A 21,280-nucleotide genomic window follows, 5' to 3' on the forward strand; every position below is an offset into this window, starting at 1 on the left:
TCGTAAAAGATGGTGATGGCCTGGGCATCCTTCATCCAGCAGTAGATTCATCATAGCTGATGATGGTGGCAGTGTCTAAATACAGCTGCATCTCAAGACACTGTACAAAACTGGGACTTGTGCATCACCGATAACCATCAAGCAGATAGGTGTGTATCTATATTAATTAAAATGTGGATGACACAGTACTGCAGAGATAAAATACATGTAAGGTCAGGATAAATAGGAAATGAAGGTGTTGAGCCTAGACTTGAAACGGTGTACGGGTAGGGTCGCCAACCCTTCCGGATTGGCCGGCAGTCTTTACTGGAATTTGTATCGATCTCCCAGTGACTACTGAAAGCAATCTGGGAGATATCAGTTATGGAATATTTTAAGAAAATGTATCGATATAAAATGTGCACATAAGTCATATGGAAGTTAATTCATTGTTATAACATTAACGGTGTCAGCTTATTGCGGTCTTCTTTTGTAATTCATCACGTATTGCATCATTTTGGGAGAAAAAAAAATCTCCCGGAATAGCTTCAGCAGCACAAATGTCAGTGCGGAGGGAATGCCACTTGCTCTGTGCCCAATTGCTTTCATGGCTTTATTTTGGTGATTTCGAAAAGTGTATTGGTTTAGCCATGTTTGTGTTGTTGTAGTACAGAGTTAGACTGATGGCCTTAATCTAAGTTGTCTTGTGGTTGTTGTTGTTGTTGTTGTTTGACTTGCATCCCACTGGGATTTTTGCACACAGCGTTGGTGTACGGTGTTTTTTCTGCAATATTTTGCTGTCTTTTCTTGGATTTTCTGTTTGCACTCAGTCACATATTCACTTTAAGATGTTTTTTGTTCATGTTTTTTGTTTGTTGCGGTTGCACCCGATTCAAGAGCCGAATGGCTCACAGGGCTATACCTAATACATGAACTTGAACTTGAATGTAAATCACACAGCCTCACCGTGTGCCCTTGATATCGTGCTCCAGCGTGAGCACCAGATCCGTCTCGCAGCGCTCGTCGGTGCCGCAGTCCTTGGTGAACGGCAGCTGTAGGGGCCCACAGGACGCCGAGCTCAACACGCGAACCCCGCGGCCGGATGACGCGGCGATTACACGGCGCGTCGTTAGAGCAAACAACGCCACACGTTCACCGCCCACCGGGATGGATTACGTTTGCATGTATGTTGAAAAAACATCTATTCGTATTTTCAACAGCAACTCTTACGAGGGGCAACAGAATCAGATTATGAGACATCGAGACAACGGGGATAAATACATGGAGTTATAGGTGATCCTATGTATGTGTGTTGAACTTCTTTCACACCGCACGTAGCCAACCGTGCTAACGGAGGTGCGGGGGAAGGACAACAAACTAAACACAACAAGCAGTTCTAAAGAAATTAGTTTTCAATCGACATTTAAAAGTGCATAGCTCCAGTGGCTTCCTAATATCAGAAGGAAGAGCGTTCCAGACGGCCGCAAAAACGCATCTTAAAGTGTGCGATGCAGTGACAGCCTTTCTTCGATGGCTAGCCAAAAGTCGCTGCAAGGATGACCGGAGTTCGCGTGATCAATGGCGGAGCCAGTGGGGGGGATGGTTTTTGCTCTTTGACGTTTGATGGGAGCTAAGGACTGGGACAGTATTGCGGTTCCCCACTCAAATATTCCTTCTATTTCCTGTCTTATCACCACCTGTGCTAAATTTTCTAAGTAAAGCTAAATCGAAGTTAAACCAAACAAAACGTCTGACTTCGACACAGTAATGCACGCAGTGACATGATGGCTTTAATTAGAAAATTACCTATGGGATGTATCATAATGCTACAGTGTTGCATTTGAACCATTATAAAGCAGTATATATTTTTAGGAGCCCGTCAAAATCAAAGCCCCTTGGTTGCAGTCCCTAAATTCTCTGCATTCACCTATCCCTGACCACCAACAACATTGCCGTATGGTCTGAAAAGATGACCAAAAAATGAGAGAATTGGCCTCAGCCACCGTGAGCCTGAGGCCACGACGTTTCTCCAGACCTCGAAGATCTTGCTGCTGAGCTCCTCCGCATCCAGCACGGGCCCCTGCTCGGGGTCTTTCAGGGCAAGGTCCACGCGCAGCTCCAGCGGCTTCACGATGTCGGCGAGCTCCTGCGAGGGAAGAGCGCAATGCAGATAGCGAATCGAGACGACCAAATTCAGCTTTTGACGGAGGGTCTTGTCAAAAACCAAGAGAAGGAAATATTGCCGTGAGCACTATCGCTGAAAAACGGGGGGCGGGTGCGCGTCTCGGTGTCGCTTCTCACCATCACGTAGAAAGTGTAGTCCCTGCAGAACGGGGAGGAGGTATCTGGCCGGACGGTCGCAGTGCCCTGCAGGGTGCGCTCCACCCCGCCGACAAAGTGAGCGCGCGACACCGACCGCACGGGGTCCAGCGTCATGTTGTACACCAGCTCTGCCGGTCAAATGCGCTCACGTTTTTAATCGAGTGCGGACAAGAAGTAGGCTTTTAAACCTTTGCATTGCTGTGGAAAGTGGGACTAGTTTATTAAGAGTGGACATTGTGCAAGCTTTGTTCGTGAATGATGGATTGTGGCCTTTGAGCTGACCTTAGTTTGGGTGTGCTATGTGTCTTGTGAGGGGCACTTTAGTTCCTTATTTTATTTTATTGCTGTTGCCTTGTACAGCATTGTGAGGTGCAGTTTTGCATGAACGACACTATTAAAAGATATACACATAATTATTACGAACGATACACTATTCTATTAAGTGTCTAGATTTTTAGTATCACATTGCTGACTCATAGCAAATTACGGTCATGGGATTGCTGTGCCAAGAACGAGTAAAAATGTCTGACAGTCACAAGTGCAAGATAGACATGTTACAGATTCTTGTTTTTGCTCTACTGGCCGTGTACACAGCACCTTCCTGTCGAGTAGCCCCGCGCACAGCTCGATACGCATCCATGTTGCCCGAAAGCCGATGGTTTGCAATTGTAACCACGTATCACTTCATGAACTAAAATTGATTATTAAGCGAAGACACATCCTCGAATTGTGTGCGTATCAACATTTTTCAATTCGTAATGGGTGCTTTTCAATTCAGTACACATCTGTGCATTCAATTAAATTGTATAGGGCCCTGGCAGCCAGATGGTAGGATATTGGGAGACTGTTTGCGCAAATCTTGGAGGATCCGTTTCTACTTTGCAGCAGCTGTGGGATTTGCCAGAAGCGAGACAGCGTTGCAGAGTCGTGGTGGCATCGACAGCTGTGATTTTGACCCCCGTGTCCACAAACAGCGCAACCATATGGGGTGTTGACACTTCACTCACCAAGCGGAGAGCCGGCCATTTGAGCAGGCCGCACGTTGGCACTGAGGCACAACTGTGCCATCACGCAAACAGCGTCCTGCCCCATCCCCTTGCATGTCTTGTCCATCATGTTGATCTTGTTCGGGTTGAATTTGACCGTCACCGAGACCCGTGCGATCGCTCGGGACCTGATGGAAAATCGCGGTCACTTATAGCGGCGTGTGTGTTCATGTTGAACTTCTTTCGTGCCGTATGTAGCCAACCGTGCTGATCGGAGGTGTGTCCGTGCGCGTGCCGCGTTCTATCGCTGTCTCCCTTTACTTTGGTGATTTCGAAACGTATGGTTAAGCCATGTTAGTTTAAGTACGGAGTTGGCCTGATAACTTCATCGAAATTGCCTCATGGTTATTGTTAGACTTGCATCCCATTGGGATTTTTGCACACAGAGTTGATGTACGGTGCTTTTTTCTCGAAGATTTTACTGGTTTTTCCTGGATGTTTCTGTTGCGCGTCGTCACTTTAAGATGTTCTTTGTTCATCTTTTGTTTGTTGCGGTTGCACCCGAGTCAAGAGCCTCATGGCTCACAGGGCTATACCTAATAAATGAAACTGAAACCTCACTTCTCCACGTGCCGATAGCGCATCTCACACACATCGTGCATTTCAGACAATGTCGGCAGTCCGCGTGCACACATCCGACAATCGCAGCCACCCGGCTGTGATACTTGACACCGCAACCCATGCTGAGAGTCGCTACGATCTTCCGCTGCCCTAGGAAAACCACCTACGTCAACCTAAGCCTAAAGCCAGCGCTGAGGCCCCCCCCCCCCCCCAGCCAATTACCATGAGCGCTCGCACCCTCCACCTTCCGTACTCTTCATAGCCCAGCGGCTCCGTGAGCCACGCTGCAGTTGCAGCGCCTGCACGCTCGAGCCATGCCACTGGCTCCTTACCACAGCAGCACGGCCTTGCCGTTGGCCCCGACGGCGAGGTCGGGGATGCCGCTCCGGTCCATGTCCAGCATGCCGTGGAGTGCGCGGCCAAAGTACTGGAGGCGATTCGGGCCGAGTGCGGATGCCGCAACGCGCTGATGAATGAATTCGACAAAACACATCGATTACATTCAACAAAACGGCTCCGTCAGTTCGAGAGACAGAGGGAGGGGAAGAAGGGGAGGGAGGGGGGAGAGGGATTTACGTGAGGGGGGCGGGGGGGGGGGGTCAGCACCTGCACGTGGGTGGTGCGCAGGGAGCGGCCGTGGCCCTGGAACAGGTAGACGGCGCCCTGGCGCTCGTCCTCCAGCGGAGCCCCCACCGCCAGCTCCCCCCAGCCGTCCTGGTTGAGGTCGGGGACGGCAGCCAGAGCCGAGCCGAAGCGCGAGTCCTGGCTCTCGGCCGGCGAGAGGTGAGCGCTCCACTCCAGCACACCCTGCGTACGTGCAAAGGCAAACAAAGACAAAGATTCCCTATCTAGCCTGTAACAGACTGTTGGGGCAAGTGCTGTTAGCGAGCACTTATGGAGGCCGGCACGGCACACGAGGGGGTGGGTGGCCAATACCACGCGCGGCCGCCTTTGTCTCCCCAGTGAAGATGTTTACACACTGCACCAGGTACTCATTTGATGCTGAGTCGACCTAGTCAAGGCCCACGACCGTTTCAGATAATCATCACTGGTGTTGTGCCCGATCGGGAATCGAACTCGGGTCACCAGGTTCGTAGTGCAGCGTGCTAACCGCTACACTACCGCTCCCCTGCATATGCACACACTCACGCACACTCTAACACACGCACACACACGCACGCGCGGAGAGAGATGAGTGCTGCACTCAGCATATCCTGCATGGGCACAGCAAGACAAAGACACACACACACAAAGAGCCCCCAAATAGCCTTCAACAGACCACGCTGTTTAGTGCTGTTAGCGAGCAACCAATGTATGCCGGTAACACATGTTCACTGGAGGGAATAACTAAACTTTACCCTGGGGAGAATATACATTCACCAAATATATATTGTCGGGGTGGGGGTGGGGGGACATATTTAGGGGAACCAGTATTCGTTCATACCAGCTCAGTGGTCTGACCCCTAAAGCCTCCCGGCCACCTTTTGCAGTAGTTTGTCTCTAGCGCCGGGGTCACGGCGGGGCACACCTGGGGGCTGAACGTGTAGAGGTAGACGCGGCCCGTCTCTTTGCGGGACGAGTCCATGAACATGGGGGCGGCCACGAGCAGCACGTCCGACACCGAGTCCCCGTCCACGTCCATGGCGCACACCTCCCCGCCAAAGTACGAACCGATCTGCGGGTCACGGCAACGCGGCGGCGTGCCCGGTGACCGGACCGCTCACCGGATAACGCTCGCGCCGGAACGCCGGCGCATTCGTCATCGAGAAACAAAACAATCCCCCTCGAGAAAATAAACTAATGAGGCGCGCAGCTTAAAGGTCCATTCATCATCAGACACGGGGTACGCCTGTAAGTCTCACCGCTGGGCCGCTATGCCAGTGTTTCTCAGCTCCAGTCCTCGCGAAATCCCTCACGTTGCAGCTTTCAACGATTACCAACTATCAGGTGTGTGTGTGTGTGGTGTGTGCTGTGGGCTAATTTTTATTGTGGATAGAAAAACATTTGTAGCCATGAAAAGGTGGGCCATGGGGAGGTCGCAAGGACTGGAGTTGAGAAACAAACACTGCCCCTAGCCAACAGAAGGTGGCACAGCGCTTCCAACGCAGCCCTCCACGGTCTGGGGGGTGGGCGTTGGGTGGGTGGGGGAGGGGCAAAGGGGACGCCGCATAGTTGCAAGTGAATCAGAATATGTATTTACACTGGAGGAATCCGATAAGCTATAAAGCTCTTTCTCACAGATGTCCAGTAGGGGCGGCTCAGAACGTTACAACAACAAACAATACACCAACGCGATAGGAGTGCAAAGTATAGGAACGATAATAACTAAAAATATATGAATAAAAAGAGCCTATTTTATTTTACCAGGTAAAGCCCACTGAGCTATTAGCTTATTTTTGAGAAGCGATCTGATCCCAGATGATGACTCACCGTGGCTGTGAGTTAGGGATCGGGAGGCAAAGAGTCGAGGTGCTCGTGATCGGAGTCATTCACGCAGGAGCACTGCCCCGATATATTTAATGAAATAGCCGCCAGGGTGGGACATAGGGCAGCCTTGCTTAACATGCAAGCGACGAGGTTTACAACGTGTTCATTACGTAACATCCATGACAAATAGTTGAATAGTACTTGTTTTTTGTGTAAATATAGTTTTTTAAATGTAATTGTCAACACTAACTTGGCACCAAACCGAGTCAAACATAGACCCCCGAGTGTCCCACCCCCTGGCTTCAGCGGTCTCTCCACTGAGCAACAGCAACACCCATGCCGTAGCCCCCTTTCAGCCTGCAAATCACCGAGCATATGTTTTCTGGCCTTCAACAAGGCAATGTGCATGCCCCTTTGGTGATGATGTGATGTGACATGCAAGGCATGATGGGGAAAACCTTTCCCACTGTTACAAACCGCACCTTTTTTTGTCCAGAAATCACCTTTTTGCATCACATACTGTCACTACTCTAAAGTGCTATCGACGACCACCACCAAAAACCTCGGCTGGCCTGTAAGCGTCATCTCACTGCGGTGGCGAGATGTTAACTACCTCGCCTGGTATACAGGAAGTCATGGGTTCGATCCCGACCCTGACGCCTGCTGTATATTTGGAAACTGCGTGTCTCTCTCCCCCCCGTGGTCGTGTGGATTTTTCTCTGGGTCCTCTGGTTTTTCCCTCCACATTTAGAAACATGCGTTTAGAGTATTTGGCTGCTCTACATTTCCACTTGATAAGCCACTTCATTGGGCTATTATTTGTGATCAGGTCGCTTCTGAAAAAGAGCTATATAGCTCAGTGCGCCTTACCTGGTAAAATAAATATATTTCAGTAATAGTACCTGTTCCCCAACCAGGGCCTGGCGAATAGCATAATCCGTGGAGGTGTCGTCCCTGCCGAACGTGACCACCTTGCCCGTGTGGTTGTATCGAGGTGCTCCCGCGATGTACAGGGTTTTCCCCTGCAGGCTTGCGGATGAGAGCGAGTACCCTGAACGTGACAGAAACGCAAGAGTTGTGCGGTCTCACTACGTGTCCACGAAACACGAGCCGAGCTATGTAAGCGAGTCGCCTCCCGCTCCTCTCCCCCTTCGCCCACCACAACTCCACTTAGCTGCCAATTGAGACAGAAGCCAAAACTCTTCCAGGTAATTTCACTTCTTGGGGTTGGCCTGAATTCAACATCAGAATGCAGGTCGAGTGGAAATATTGAAATCTGGGAAAGATCTGCCCACCTCACGTGAGAACGTGAGCATCCTGGATAGTTGTGGATATGCCACCTTTTTCACAAATAAGTGGCGATAAAAAGAGCACTTTGTGAAAAGTGAAATGTTAATTTGCCTGTGAAGAGACTAGTTTTCGGAATGTGCAATTTCCACCACTAGCACGAGGCTGCCAATGGAGCAGAGCACCACCTCACTGTTAATGTTTTCATAGATACATGTACTCTCAAACTAGAGTTTGAAAGTGGTGCACAAGCACAAATAACCAAAAGTCAACGCATTTATCAACAACACTGTGGCCTTAATGGGAAAATAAATAACAGGTGACGTTTCAGGCAATGGCCCTGTGATATGAAGAAGTCCCATTGCCAAAAACATCGCCCGTTAATAAATTTTCCTTTTAAGGCCACAGAGTTATTGGTAGTATATACAGCAAAACAAACAACAACCGCAACAAAAGTAACGAACGCAGCGAATGCAACACTTCACATCACGGCGTCGGTGGCTAGGCCAGGCACATCGATGGCTGGGCCGTGTGGGTGGTGGTGGTGATGCTGGTGGTGGCCGCTGCGACAGACCGAGGTACGTGTTGTGGTTCTTGAGAGACGGCGGGAACTCGGCGGCCAGCGCGGCTGGGGGCAGCAGCACGGAGCCGGCGCCACCCGCGTCGGGCACGTGCAGCACGGTGCCCAGCCAATCGAAAGCGCCCACCGCCCCCAGCAGCCAGCCGTCCTGTGAAGCCAGCGGCCGAGCCTTAGTGTCTCCCACCAGGGCGATCGATATATATACGCTCCGTCCGGGTTCATTGATATAGGTGCGAGGAGATCGTTTTTGGAGTAAAAAAAAATTAGATTATTTTTTTGTTTAAGGCGAGTTTTTAGATATTTTTGTTTTCGGAATTTGGGATTTTTAAGACGATTTCTGTAATGTTACGTGCCTTCGTGCTAACTGAAGTGACGTCGCCCGATGTCAAGTGACAACACTTTTGGTGGGAAAAACGCGCAGGTGTGATATCACTGAAGTGACATCACTTCCTGTGACAGTGACATTACACTTTCGGATCAATCTCAAGCGATCGATATTTTCGGATCTTCCGACCTTTAGCATGACCTTGTTTAAGGAGGGGGGAGGCATACAACAAACTCAGGTGGGCACGAAATGGTCAAATGTTAAGACAAACTTTAAACAAATGTTAAATGCTAAAGAGAATGTGTAAGTATACAATCTGCCTTTGTCTATCACGCATTCTGCTCTGGCTCTCGCTCCCTGTGTTCATGAGGAAAGGCTGCAACGCCAATGAATTAATTATATTTTCGACCAACATGTTTTTACTTGACAAACATTTAGCAGGGCGACTGCACAGCTCGTCCAGACACTATGGGGCTGCATATTAATCTGTATCCACGCTCTGCTTTGTCTACACATTATATCTCTACCCATGTAAGGTTTACATCGAGATGTAGAACAATAAGGGTGCTGCTCGGCGACTTAAAAGAGGAGGCCAGTTGATGAAATGAAAATTATATACTCTTTGGTTCTTTCGCTAAAGTCACGTAGTTAGAAATTATTTAAAACAAATCACGTCGTTTCGATTGCAACACAACCACAACCGTTTCGATCTCAACACAACCTCAACCTCTTGTGGGTAGCCGTTTGCGACCCTGGTGCGGCCGGGTACGGGTACGGGTAGGCCGTGAGTCACTGGTGAGTAACCGTTTGTCACTCATTTCGGGTAGGGTACGGGTACGGGTAGGGAACGGGTACCCATTTGCGACCCTGGTGCGGCCGGGTACGGGTAAGGAATCAAAACCCGTTTGCGACCTCTGCCTCCAGGAACTTCGTAGTCAGGAGCCGCTCGTACCTTCACGGGGAGTATGGAGAAGCCAGCCTCTGACATCTCCATCTCGAACGTCGAGATGTCGCTGGTTCCTGATGGGAATAAAAGCGACAACAACACAGTGACATCACAGTTATTTTTCAGCTCTAAATATATTTTCCCAGAGTAATTAATATACGCTATAATTGCTTTAAAGTCCTTACACATACCACATCTAAGTTAAAACATGGCTCTAGAGTCACTATAATTCATTCATTGATTCCGTCTGTAGTAGTGGCGTAGTTACTGAGGGTGCAGGCGGTGTAACTGCACTGGCCCGCAGGGGCCCAGGAGCTGTGGTACGGAGAGGGGAGAAATTGGACGGTGCAGAAGGCGGCGAGGGGGAGAGGGCATTTAGTTCCTTGTACCGGGCCCATGCCAACCATGCTACGCCACTGACACTCGTATTCCCAAATTCTATTTTATTCACCCAGGAAAGTATCACCAAATCTCAAGACTCCTTTCCAGCAATCCTACCTGAGGTTGGTGGAGGTTTTTTTCAATATCCTCTTTTCTTCCATCGGATCATTGGACAAATTGATTGCCTCATAATTACCTCACAAACCGAAGATTCCCAAATTCCTTGTGAGTAGGATCCCCGCTGATAAGAAACAACTTCACATATCAGACTATATGAACTATCTCCATATATATAAAAGGCAAAGTTGTGAATATGTGTGTCTGTTCAAAATGTTTAGCGTACTTCCCGACATGCAACAAACTTGAAATTTGGCATGTGGACAGCTTCCAGACTGTACACAATGCAAAAAGTATAAAAATAGACTTTGTATTTCGGGGGGGGGGGGCGCAATAATCGATATATTTTTCACGGCAAGTGAGCGGTGACGTCACATCTGTGATGTCACCCGCATGCGGCAGCGTGACGCAGTGTGCCTACATGACGTCACGCACCCCACCCTCTGCGTAGGCCGTGTAATAATCCAAGCCAAGAATCCAAGTCTCAGGCGAAGCCGGGTAGTAAAACTAGTGGCCCATATAAGTGGGTTGTGGGAGAAAAACCGACCCTTGCCTGTTCTCTGTGATGTTGATGAATGAAAGTAGGTTTTCCCATTTTTTATGGTAACAAAACAGGCATCATCTGGTCTCACACCGTTTGGGACTAGTCTCAAAAGAAAGCTGTCTCTGGTGTGGACCAATCAGTTTCAAAGACAATGCATCATATTATCAGTGTATTTTGTTTGCATTCTGACCACACATATTGTGGTTAATGCAGACATGATTCCTTGTAAAAGGTTTCAGTTTGGTGTTTTAACATCTCAACACCTGTTTTGTTGGCAGAAAAAAGGGGAAAACCTATTCTCATATTTTGGTATTGTCAAAGGAGGTCCCATGATGTTGATGAATATCAAGTCGGAGTTCCTGGCATGTTATTTCTAAATATGGGTTTCACTTGAGGCCCATTTGTAACCACACCAATCAAATGTTGTGACATTGTGTAAAAGGTTGAAAACGCTTACAATAACAGGAATAAGGAATACAATTGCTGCTACAGTAAACTCTATATCAGCTCAAGTCTCCCATAAATCTAGTGACTTCTGTGTGGCCACCGCTACTCGAAATTCCTCCCCTCTCCCTCCCTCTCTCCCCTCTCATTGTCACCCTCTAATCCCCAACATCTACACTGTGTATCCTTGATGATTCTCCCCTTCCCGTGGTGTGCCACGAATGAACAGTATTATATATATATAAAAAACTTAAATTTAGTCCATTCAACAAAAACACCTCTAATAAAACAACAGATAGGTGACGTTTTGAAAGACCACATGATGTAACTGGCATTGGCCAAACTCCCAAATGATGAAAAATTTATCTGCAAATCCGTCAATTGGGATTACACAGAACAACATCACCTAAACTGTGAAAACTTGGCAGGACCTCCTATATTTGAGTCCAGTAGAGTCTATTGGAAGCACCACTTAATTCTCTAATGATATATTTTCAACTTGTTAACGGGCCGGACAGTATCTGCTCATTCTCAAAGAGACAGAATGACCCGGAGGCACGAGGAACGACATACAGTAGAAGCAGGAGATCCGGCGCTAAAGTCCCCCTAAAGCTCCGCGGTCCTCTACACATTAAGGTGTTATCGATTCATTAATGAGAGTTTACGTGTGGCAGGAAAACCCACGTGTGTGAGGGGGAAACACTCTATCCCATACAGACGGAACAATTGAAGTGCACATTTGCCGTAGCACCTTCTCCCGGCCAGCCAGGCAGGGTGTGGCACCTCGATGCCCCCGGAAAGGGAGTTCCACAACATTTGTGTGATCCACCAAACCTCGATTGCCTCCACAATGCTGGATTATAACGCACAAATTCACTACGCACCCTCCAGGCTATAGATGCGTTCCCCAAGGGCCTTGGTGATGTCCACGAGTGCTCCTGTGCTCTTGACGTCGAAGTAGTATTTCTCTGTGGGCGTGCTGGCGATTGAGCGGATCTCCGCTTGGAGTTTTTCCACAGGAATGTTGGAACTTAGGTAGTAGTCCAGAACCTGCATTGGATTGAGATAAATGGGAGCAAAAACACAAAGATCCCCCGTTTAGCCTAAACAGACTGTTGGGGCAAGTGTTGTTAGCAAGCACCTATGAAGGCCGGGCATGGCACACGAGGGGGTGGGTGGCCAGCACCACGCCCGGCTGCCTTTGTCTCCCTAGTGGCGATGTTTACACATCGCACCAGGTACTCGTTTCAGGCTGAGTCGACCTAGGGGAGGCCCAAGACCTAAGAATAGGCCCAGGACCGGTTCAGATATATGTCACTGGTGTTGGCCATGAGCGGGAATCGAATTTGTGTCGCCGGGTTCGTCGTGAAGTGGAATAACTGCATACAAACAAACACGCACACATGTTTCCACGTAATCGTGCATGAAAACAAATAAAAATGGTCCCCCTCATAGCCTTTTAAGACTGTTGGGACAAGCGCTGCTAGCAAACAAGTACCTGTGGAAGCTGGCTAGCACCACACCCGCGATTTGTGGTAACCACGTTTTTTCTTCTCAATTTTAAGCAGCACAAATTTTAATCAGCAATAAGCAGCACAAAACCCACAAAGCAACTGTACTCCAGTATTATTATTAAGACTCATGAGTATGGTACAGCCATAATTGGTGACTGCCATCTGTGCAGCCTCCTCCCACATTGCCCAAAGGCTTAGAAGTGCTCGTGAATGCACTTCCTTGTGCTCCTCTGCCCCTCTGCTCCTCCTCCCTTTTGCCCCTCTGCCCCTTACCGCAATGCCGAAGCGAGTGATCCCGTCATTGTTGCATTTCTCGATCACCCCTGGCAGTTTGTAGGCATCAGATGACTCCCCGTCTGTCACCACAATCATCACCTTGGACGCCTCGGCTCTTCCGCCGTTTTCCGGCAAAAATGCGGTCGCCCTAGACCCGACACAGAGGCGCTCCCATTAACACCACGAGCAGAAATAGAGTAAATCTTCTCAGTTTTGAAGAAAAAAAAACCTATTCGTATTTTAAACAATAACTCTTACGAGGGGAGACAGAATCAGATTATAAGATATCAAGGCAATGGGGATAAATACATGGAGTTATAGGTGATCCAATGTATGTATGTATGTTGAACTTCTTTCATACTGTATGCATCCAACCGCGCTAATCGTAGGTGCGGGAGGAGGACAACAAACTGAACACGAAATAAGTTCTGAAGAAATTAGTTTCCAATCTAGTTTGAAAAGCGCATAGCTCGAGTTGCTTCCTAATATTGGAAGGAAGATCGTTCCAGACGGCCGCAAAAGCGCATCTGAAAGCGCGCGATGCAGTGACCGTCTTTGTTCGATGGCTAAGCCAAAAGCCGCTGCTGCGAGGATGACCGGAGTTCGTGTGATGGTTTATGCGCCTTGACGAGAACAGCAAAGTATTGTGCTTCATTTGTTGCAAGCACTTCGTGTGCAATGAGTTGTCTAAGAAACAAAGGAGTGAGAAAAGTAAGAGTAAGGGCAGAAAAAGGAAGAAATAGAAAGGAAAGGAAAGAGAGAAGAGTAATAGTCAATACATAGTGAGGTGAATGGCTCAAATCGGGTGAAACTTCTCTTCACCACAACTTTACTGCCTGCAACGTCTTATGCTCCATAAACCCAAATTGTTCAGCAAAAAATCCCAGGCCTCCCCCATGCCATGTCCATATCGGTATATAAGCTGCTCCGTGACAACAAAACAGATGACTGGCGTTTATATTCAATGACTTGTTTGTTGAGAACACTGGGCTGGCAACCTCTGAGAGTCTGAGTTGCAATCCTGAGAGTGAGAACGGGCCAGGAGGCTCACAAGTTGCAGCATGAACTGGCACCGCTGACTTTCAGGTTCAGAAGAAAAACATTCTCATAGCTCGATTTTGATTGAAAGATTTCGGGACTGCAGGGATTCATATTCTTGGTTCTTTCGGTAAAGTTACGTAGAAGGGAAATGATAAAATAATAAAAATATAAAACATATACAAATTATCACGACGTTTCGACTGCAACACAAGCAATCATCATCAGGTGTGAAAGCCACAGCAAGAATTTAGGTCAATATATTTCAGAACCAGATTTAACGTGATGCAGTCCCTTGTAACAACGCTGAACTATATCACCAACTAACCACATTTGAGAACCTGATTTAATTACAGGCGGCTGCCTGGATATGAAACCAAGATCTCAGCAGTGCAAACTCAGCGCTTTGACCTCCGAGTAACCCAGCCACCTCACACACCAGAGTTCTACACCAGTAGTATATCAGGGTATCGAGGTGTTGGTATGGCACCAGACTAAATGGCTCACCGTGCTGTCTCAATGCCCATGGCCGTGTTGGTGAGTTGGCCTCCGCGCTGAGGGATATTGCTGGCTGCAATCTTCAGCTGCGCTTTGTTGGTGAACTTTTTGAGGCTCATCTCATTGCTCACAGTTTCCCCATACTGCATGATGCCAACCTGCACGGAACATAGCCGAGTGTGTGAGGTTAGGACGTGAGCGTACATTTGGGTGGTCGCCATAGAAGAACAGTACAGCACTCGTTAGATTTTGCTGCGCTTTTCTTCTGCTGCCCACCAATTAGCCCTGCGGCTTAGAACGATCCTCTGTACACGGTGGTCATCCATCAAACCAGCGTCACCGTGTATTTCCATTTGGCTCTGCTGATATCAAGGGCTCACGGCCAGGGACATGCACCAGATGTCACGCTTGCCCATCCCTTTTCAGAAAGAATCAATGCAAAACAACGTCATGGACACACGACGGACCTTGTACACTCATCATTAGCCACCATAAACTCAAAGCCAGGTCAAAAGGTCAAGGAGTGGACTGTGACGACTCCCAGTAATTGCACACTATGTTTATTGACTGGCAAGGGGCCCCAGACGCCCAGGAATGGCCCTGGGCTGTTCCAGCACAGTCCCGATCTTCTCTCCACACTCCGTGAGTCACGTGGCTCTGTGAGTTTGTCCTCTCCTTGTCCATCAACCCAACTGGTTTTGAGGGCATCTCGGGTGAGGGTGGCGCAATGGTGAGATGTTAACTACCTCGCCTGATATACAGGAGGTCGTGGGTTCGATTCCGACCATAATTCCGCATGTATATTTGGAGTTTGCATGTTTCCCCTGTGGTCGCGTGGATTTTTCTCCCAGTCCTCCGGTTTTTCCGTCCACATTTAGAAACATACGTTCAGAATATTTCGCTGCTATACATTTCCACATAAGCCATATGGTTGAGCTATCATTTGTGGCAGCTAGGTGGTTTCTGAAAAAGAGCTATACAGCTCAGTGGGCCTTACCTGGTATAATAAAAAAGGTTAGTTTAGAGAGCGTGGGTTTTACTACTCAAAGCAGGCTACGTGGCCCACTCGAGGAGCCCACTTAGTGCCGGATTGGCTCAGTAGAGCTGACACGGGAACCCCTACCGAGTCCAATAGCACGGTTCAAAACAATTGATTTTCCACATGCACAGTTTAATGCATGCATCACAAGCGTACGAAATTATTTTCATTGGTGAGCCGTGCATCGTTAGCATGGCCGCTAATCACCGATGATAACAATGACAATGATGGTGAGTGTTTAGCTTCACAGGGTCTATCACGCAGCATTCAGCAATACAGTCACCTGCGTCTGCCCAGGCCCAATGGGGAATGTCTCCAGGATGGAGCTGAGAAAATCCAGCACGGACGGCCAGGGCCAGATGCTGTTGGAGCCATCGAGAACAAAGACGATGTCCAGGAAAGAACGGCAGCCTGGGAGCCAGAACAGAGCATGAACGCACGGCGGTTAGTTTGGCAGACACGGAAAGGCAGGCCAAGATGCAATTTCGTGCAACGCCTCATAATCCCGATGACCAATTCAGACTGAGCGTGTCCGATACCTGTCGAATCCCATAAGTTAAGCAGGGTTGTGCCTGGGCGACCACCAGGGCTTGCCAGGCGTTGAAGGCGTGGGACTGCAAGATGTTACCCCCTCGTGTGTGTGGATTGTGTCCTTCATCTGGTCTTCTTCCACATGCCAAACTCTCATTTATAAACCTGGTAAATCATCTAATTCCAGGACCTTCCTTGAAATATAGTCTTGAAACTCAGTGAGTCTTGAATGAGTTATAAGAATAATTATATTGTATTCTTATGTTCAGGAGCTAAACGCCAATATCGAGGTCTGCCAGCCACGAAAGGGCTTCAGGAGATAGTTCGTGTAGTTTTGCTATTCTACTACTGAAGGAGCGCAGTCTACAGCGGTTTACAATATGGTCAATAGTTTAGATTGCATGGCCACAAACGCACTACTGTGGCTTGTCTTTAATTTCCCATTCATGAAGGAGGTGTGCGCATCGGCCTGTTGATGTTCTGATGCGGTAGATGGTTCCACCGGTGTCTGCGAGGAATGCTAAAGCCAGGAGGACCGATGTTTGTGTCTCGAATGAGGTGATACAAAATTTGTCACATTCCTATACTGCACTACGTTATGTGTAATCACGAGGGAAACATCGCTTGATCAGTGCTCCTATGAAGCAGAGAAGCTTTATAATGGTTTTCGTGTGAAATCTGCTCTTTGTTTTTTGACCTAAGAGCCACGGTCTTGACTGGTGTCAGAGTTCCTGTGCCTTTAAACTTTTGCTCAAATCTGTTTGTAAAATACTTTCTTCGGTAATCATGGAAACCCAATGTGGTTAATTGGCAATTAAACAGGAATGTGGAATGTTCAACACATTACTTATTGTTTAAATTCACTGTCAATTCCTCACTCTGGTTTTTAAACCCAGAATTCCACTGCAAACTACATTGTGTTCAAATGACCATTCAACCTCATTATAAAAGTATAATAAAAGGAAATGCTTTACTGCTTTAAGCTTTTAAACAAATCACCCCAAAAACACTCGACCTCATCATATTTTAGTTTCAGTTTCATTTATTTGGTATAGCCCTGTGAGCCATTCGGCTCTTGAATTGGGTGCAACCGCAACAAACAAAATATCTCAGAAGCTAAGCAGAACTGCATCTGGATACTGCTCGCATGGGTGACCACGATGCACAGAGGACCGGTGTAATGAGCTGTGTGGCCTGTAGATGGCAGTGCAGCAGAATCCACCCGGACCAGCGTGGTGAAGTATGGTCAAACATCACTCACGGCCCACAAGGTGTGAGGAGGTCCTTGCCCAGCACTGGATTGACAAACTGGGCTGTACATGTTCACTACTACTTGATCGTTGGCAATGGAATCCACCACTTTTCAAATGAGGGTGGCTGGTAACATTCTTGATTTTCAAACTGACACCGACTGCGGTATACGGTGTAAAACCTAACAGACGGCCGATCAAGCTCAGAACAGCCTCAAGTCACATCCGTCTGTCGCCATTCATAAAGTATAAGAACCATTCATCAGCAGAGCAGGCCCTGGGCATGATGCCACGTGACATCCTCTGTGACAATGGAGTATTTTTGTAAAAGACATTTGTTCCGTTCATTGACTCTGCCATACCTGTCATAGTCGGCGCAAATGGCCTTCCAAGCTGCCGGAAGTTAGATCCAGCCAGAGCACAGGCACCCACGGGGAAATACAGACTTCCACACTCGTGAGCCCAGAGCGGAGCGCAGGACTGTGGGTTTCACACACACACACACGTGACTATGTACACAAAGAGAAAGGTTCCATATTTTTCACTGGACAGACTGCTGGGGCAAGAATAGCCTCGAAATGTGTCCGCATCTTAAGACGCTGTGCAGACACAATGAGCATGCGTATTTTATATCGAGAGGCGGGCAATCATTGGCAGAGGGATACAAGGAAGGCTTTGAGGCTGGGCTTGAACAGGGGGCAGGCAGTCAACAAGAGAAGAGAGGAAGAAAGGAAATGAGTTCCAGACAATGGGGGCAGCAAAGGAGACCGAGCACCTCAACTGTCAGTGACCACCTGGTAAGGCTGGCACGGTACATGGAAGGATGATGTGGCCAACGCCATGCACCCTCAATCAGCTTTGTCTCCCAAGTGCTGGTTGTTGCGGTGGAGACACACGGCACCAGGTACTTATTTTGGGCTAAGTTTATCTTGGGGAAGCCAAGGGGAGATGGCTGGTGGCGTGTGTGGTCAGGAATGAAATCAGTCTGGTGGCAAACTTTGAAAAGTTGCCTACAAATTTGGTGAAAGGTGGGCCTCTTGTTGGAAGCAACTACTGTTGTGTGCCAATCTGTATTGGTCAGATTGGCAAGTAACATCCAAAAATGCAATAGCTATGGCAGACTGCACATTTTCATGATACTGTACTGTATATCTTGGGCCTTGTTTTGTAGGTTCAGTGGTATTTGGGTACTGGAATAAATATAAATGGGAAAGGGCGCAGGCCTGAAATGTCTTGCTCACGCCACTGCTGGCAGCAACTTCACAGGGTTTTTGGTCCATAATACAGGGTTTTTTTGCCAGAGTTGAAAAACAAATCTGGCTGTCGCCTGATGAAGCTAGTTGTAACAACTGGCAAAACGTCGTACTTAGATTGTAAATGTTGTGGCTTTGCTCTCCAACACACCGGTGTACTGTACTAGTAACGAATTAGCATGTTCTGTTTTTGTGACAAACCTTCCTAATTAGCTGTGTCAGATGGGTTCAACAACACATTTATATATTTATGCGATCTGACCCAAAAAAAACCTGTATTTTGAATGATATTGGTCGTGAAAGCCCGGATATTTGGTCGACGTTTCCACGCTGGCCACATGTCTTGGAAGAGGTGGAAGTACCCACACTTTACCCCACTACACAAAATGTGGCATGCACATTTGCACTGTTGGGTAAAAAGAAGCAGGGGTGGGGGGCATTTAAGAAGCTTGAACCATTGTTTCAACTGATGTCAATGTCTGTAGTGGTGGTTTGTTATGTATCCATTATATCTAGCTTCACATCCCTGAATGACATCAGTGATGGATAGCCCATGCTGATTATCCAACGATACAAAACTCGAAATATGGAGGCAGTGGTTGACCTTCAAGTGACTGGTGCTCGTTATGCATTCTTCCAAAATCGAAAAGCTGGTCTTGTTCATCAAGAGGGGATGCACAGTTTTAGCAAAATACAAAGTGTCCCCTCAAATAACATTCGGATGACAGAAACTTCATTCATCTCGAAGCTTTGGTTTGACGGCAAGCTGTTGATTTGAGGTGCTATTGAACACAGGGATTAAACATAACACGTGGCCTCTCGACTGTGAAATCTTGGCAGGACCCTCCTGAAAAAGTGTCTTGAGACTTGATGAGTCCTTGCTGGGTAAACAAGCATATATATAGATTAAAAGTTGCCTCTCAATAGGTTTAATGGGTTCCTCTTTTGAACCCATTTCAATGACATGTATGGCTGATGTCACGACATTTCTTCTGTGTGGCTGTTTTTGTTGTAGTTACAGCCTGCGCTGTATAATACATCGGGCAGGCTTAAATGTTCGATCACATGTCCAGATAATGTCATCATCACCATCTACTTTTTCCCAAGTTACCACCAGTGAATAGAAATTACATTGTGCACTGTACAAAAGAAAAATTATCCGCATGTTTTATCATACGGATTCAAGTAAGGTCACAAATCTAGTAATGACAAAGCCAGTATTTGAATTTAAAAAACCAGCCTTCAATTCACACAGCATAACTTCATCATGTGCTGGAGAGTTGCAGGGGTTAGTGACTTGATAACAGTAGAAGCCATATAGAGTCTGCGGCACTATCTTCAGTACATGCAAAAGTGGAAAGGTAGTGCAGGTTCCACTGGTTCAAACCTCTGTTTAAAACATTTAAATCATAGAGTTGGGTGATTGAATATGACCTCACAATTCATGGTCTGTGTACATAGACCTCATATACACAGCTATCAATGAGAAATTGGAATTTTGGTGAGATGAAATGTTGATGTGATCTAATTTGTCCCCGTATAGAGAAGTTGGAGCAATCACAATAGCGCTATGCCATAATCCTTCTTTAAAGCGCTTCCTCAACAAAAGCCTTGCATTTTGGAGAAGAGGTTGTTTTTGATGATTTTCAATGCGCATTATTCTTATGCTACATATGGTTCTTGAGTTATAAACACATCTAAATAAATCAATAGTAGTATGATTGTGGTGATGATGATGATGACAGTAAAACATCATTGAACACATCAATAGTAGCGTGACAATGCAGTTGCATGACTTCTACAGTAGGCCCCTTATCGTGGCCAGGGCCAGGCCGGATGCACACACTTGGAGTGCTGCTCACCATGATACTCTTAGTCCTGGGGTGGACGGCCAGGCTCAGCCCCAGAGACATGTTTTCCCTCACCTCCGACACATCCGGGATGGTGATGGAATCTGCCGAAGAGAGACAAGGATCCCCTCTAAAGCCATGCAGACCGCTGGAGCAAGTGCTGCTCTTCTTCCTAAACACTCTGTCCATGGGGCAGGTCCATGGCTCCAGCTCCCTCCATCCCACTCACTCTTGCCCCCCCCCCGCCCAATGGCGGAGCCAGGATTTTCAGGTAGAGGGGGCAACCCCTCCAGCAATGAAAAATGATAGGAGTTGTTAGTAAGTAACGACTTGTCCCTTGCTTTTTATTCGACGCGTGTGCGGCGATGGTGCAGCCATCGATCGAGGGTTGAATTCAAACCACGTTGTATGATCGGCATCGCGCTCGCTGAAGGTGTTTGCCTTCAGGGAAGTCGTGGACTCTATACGCAACTGCGCACAGTTCTGAGTCACTTATAACTGCTTTGCCGTTACTTATTGCCAATTATGGACTCACACTATTGTCCTATCATCTCATAGAGTCCCTGGCACGTAATAATATGCTACACAGTGGCAGTGGGGGGTCGCAAAATGCCGATTTATTACTAATAAACCCCAATGATCCGATCGAAATTAGGGATTTCGATCGGTTCACTGGGGGGGCACGTGCAACCCCCCCCCCCACCGGCTCCGCCAGTGCCCCCGCCCCCCTGTCGTCTTCACCTCGCAACAACAACAGTCTGCGCTAGGATACTCCACCCTGTTGCTTTCCTCAAGAGCGTTCTTGGGATGCCAACATGATCCAGCTGGAGTGTCGCACCAAACCCAGGGGCCAAGTCGGGGTTGGCGTAGCCATATAGACACAGGCATTAAACGTAGAATAAAATGCCTTCCCAACTTATTGTTACTTTAAAAAAAAATACAGAAAACATATATTTACCCCTACAATCATACAGATTGTGAGTGCAAGTGCTGTTAGAAAGCACCTATAAAGGCTGACACAGCATAGGTCATTGTTCTTCACTCATTTTCAGAGGGGGGCCACTTTCGCTGA

At 47.7% G+C, this 21,280-nt stretch overlaps 1 protein-coding gene across 1 annotated transcript in view; it reads right to left on the minus strand.

The window, feature by feature from the left end:
* LOC144721985 (integrin alpha-11-like) overlaps positions 1-21,280 on the minus strand; it is a 46,585-nt gene that overhangs the window by 11,624 nt on the left and 13,681 nt on the right. Inside the window, exons 4-19 of the mRNA XM_078600002.1 lie at positions 20,221-20,312; positions 17,468-17,585; positions 15,608-15,735; positions 14,295-14,443; positions 12,747-12,897; positions 11,844-12,009; positions 9,480-9,547; positions 8,197-8,350; positions 7,238-7,386; positions 5,437-5,583; positions 4,515-4,715; positions 4,241-4,374; positions 3,309-3,475; positions 2,281-2,429; positions 2,015-2,125; positions 946-1,031 (exon numbers count right to left, since the gene is read on the minus strand). Of these exons, the coding sequence (XP_078456128.1) occupies positions 946-1,031; positions 2,015-2,125; positions 2,281-2,429; positions 3,309-3,475; positions 4,241-4,374; positions 4,515-4,715; positions 5,437-5,583; positions 7,238-7,386; positions 8,197-8,350; positions 9,480-9,547; positions 11,844-12,009; positions 12,747-12,897; positions 14,295-14,443; positions 15,608-15,735; positions 17,468-17,585; positions 20,221-20,312 (2,170 nt within the window). The remainder of the gene's footprint in view (positions 1-945; positions 1,032-2,014; positions 2,126-2,280; positions 2,430-3,308; positions 3,476-4,240; positions 4,375-4,514; positions 4,716-5,436; positions 5,584-7,237; positions 7,387-8,196; positions 8,351-9,479; positions 9,548-11,843; positions 12,010-12,746; positions 12,898-14,294; positions 14,444-15,607; positions 15,736-17,467; positions 17,586-20,220; positions 20,313-21,280) is intronic.

Source organism: Lampetra planeri, chromosome 13, assembly GCF_965212315.1.
Source record: "Lampetra planeri chromosome 13, kcLamPlan1.2.h2, whole genome shotgun sequence".
Lineage (NCBI taxonomy): Eukaryota > Metazoa > Chordata > Hyperoartia > Petromyzontiformes > Petromyzontidae > Lampetra > Lampetra planeri.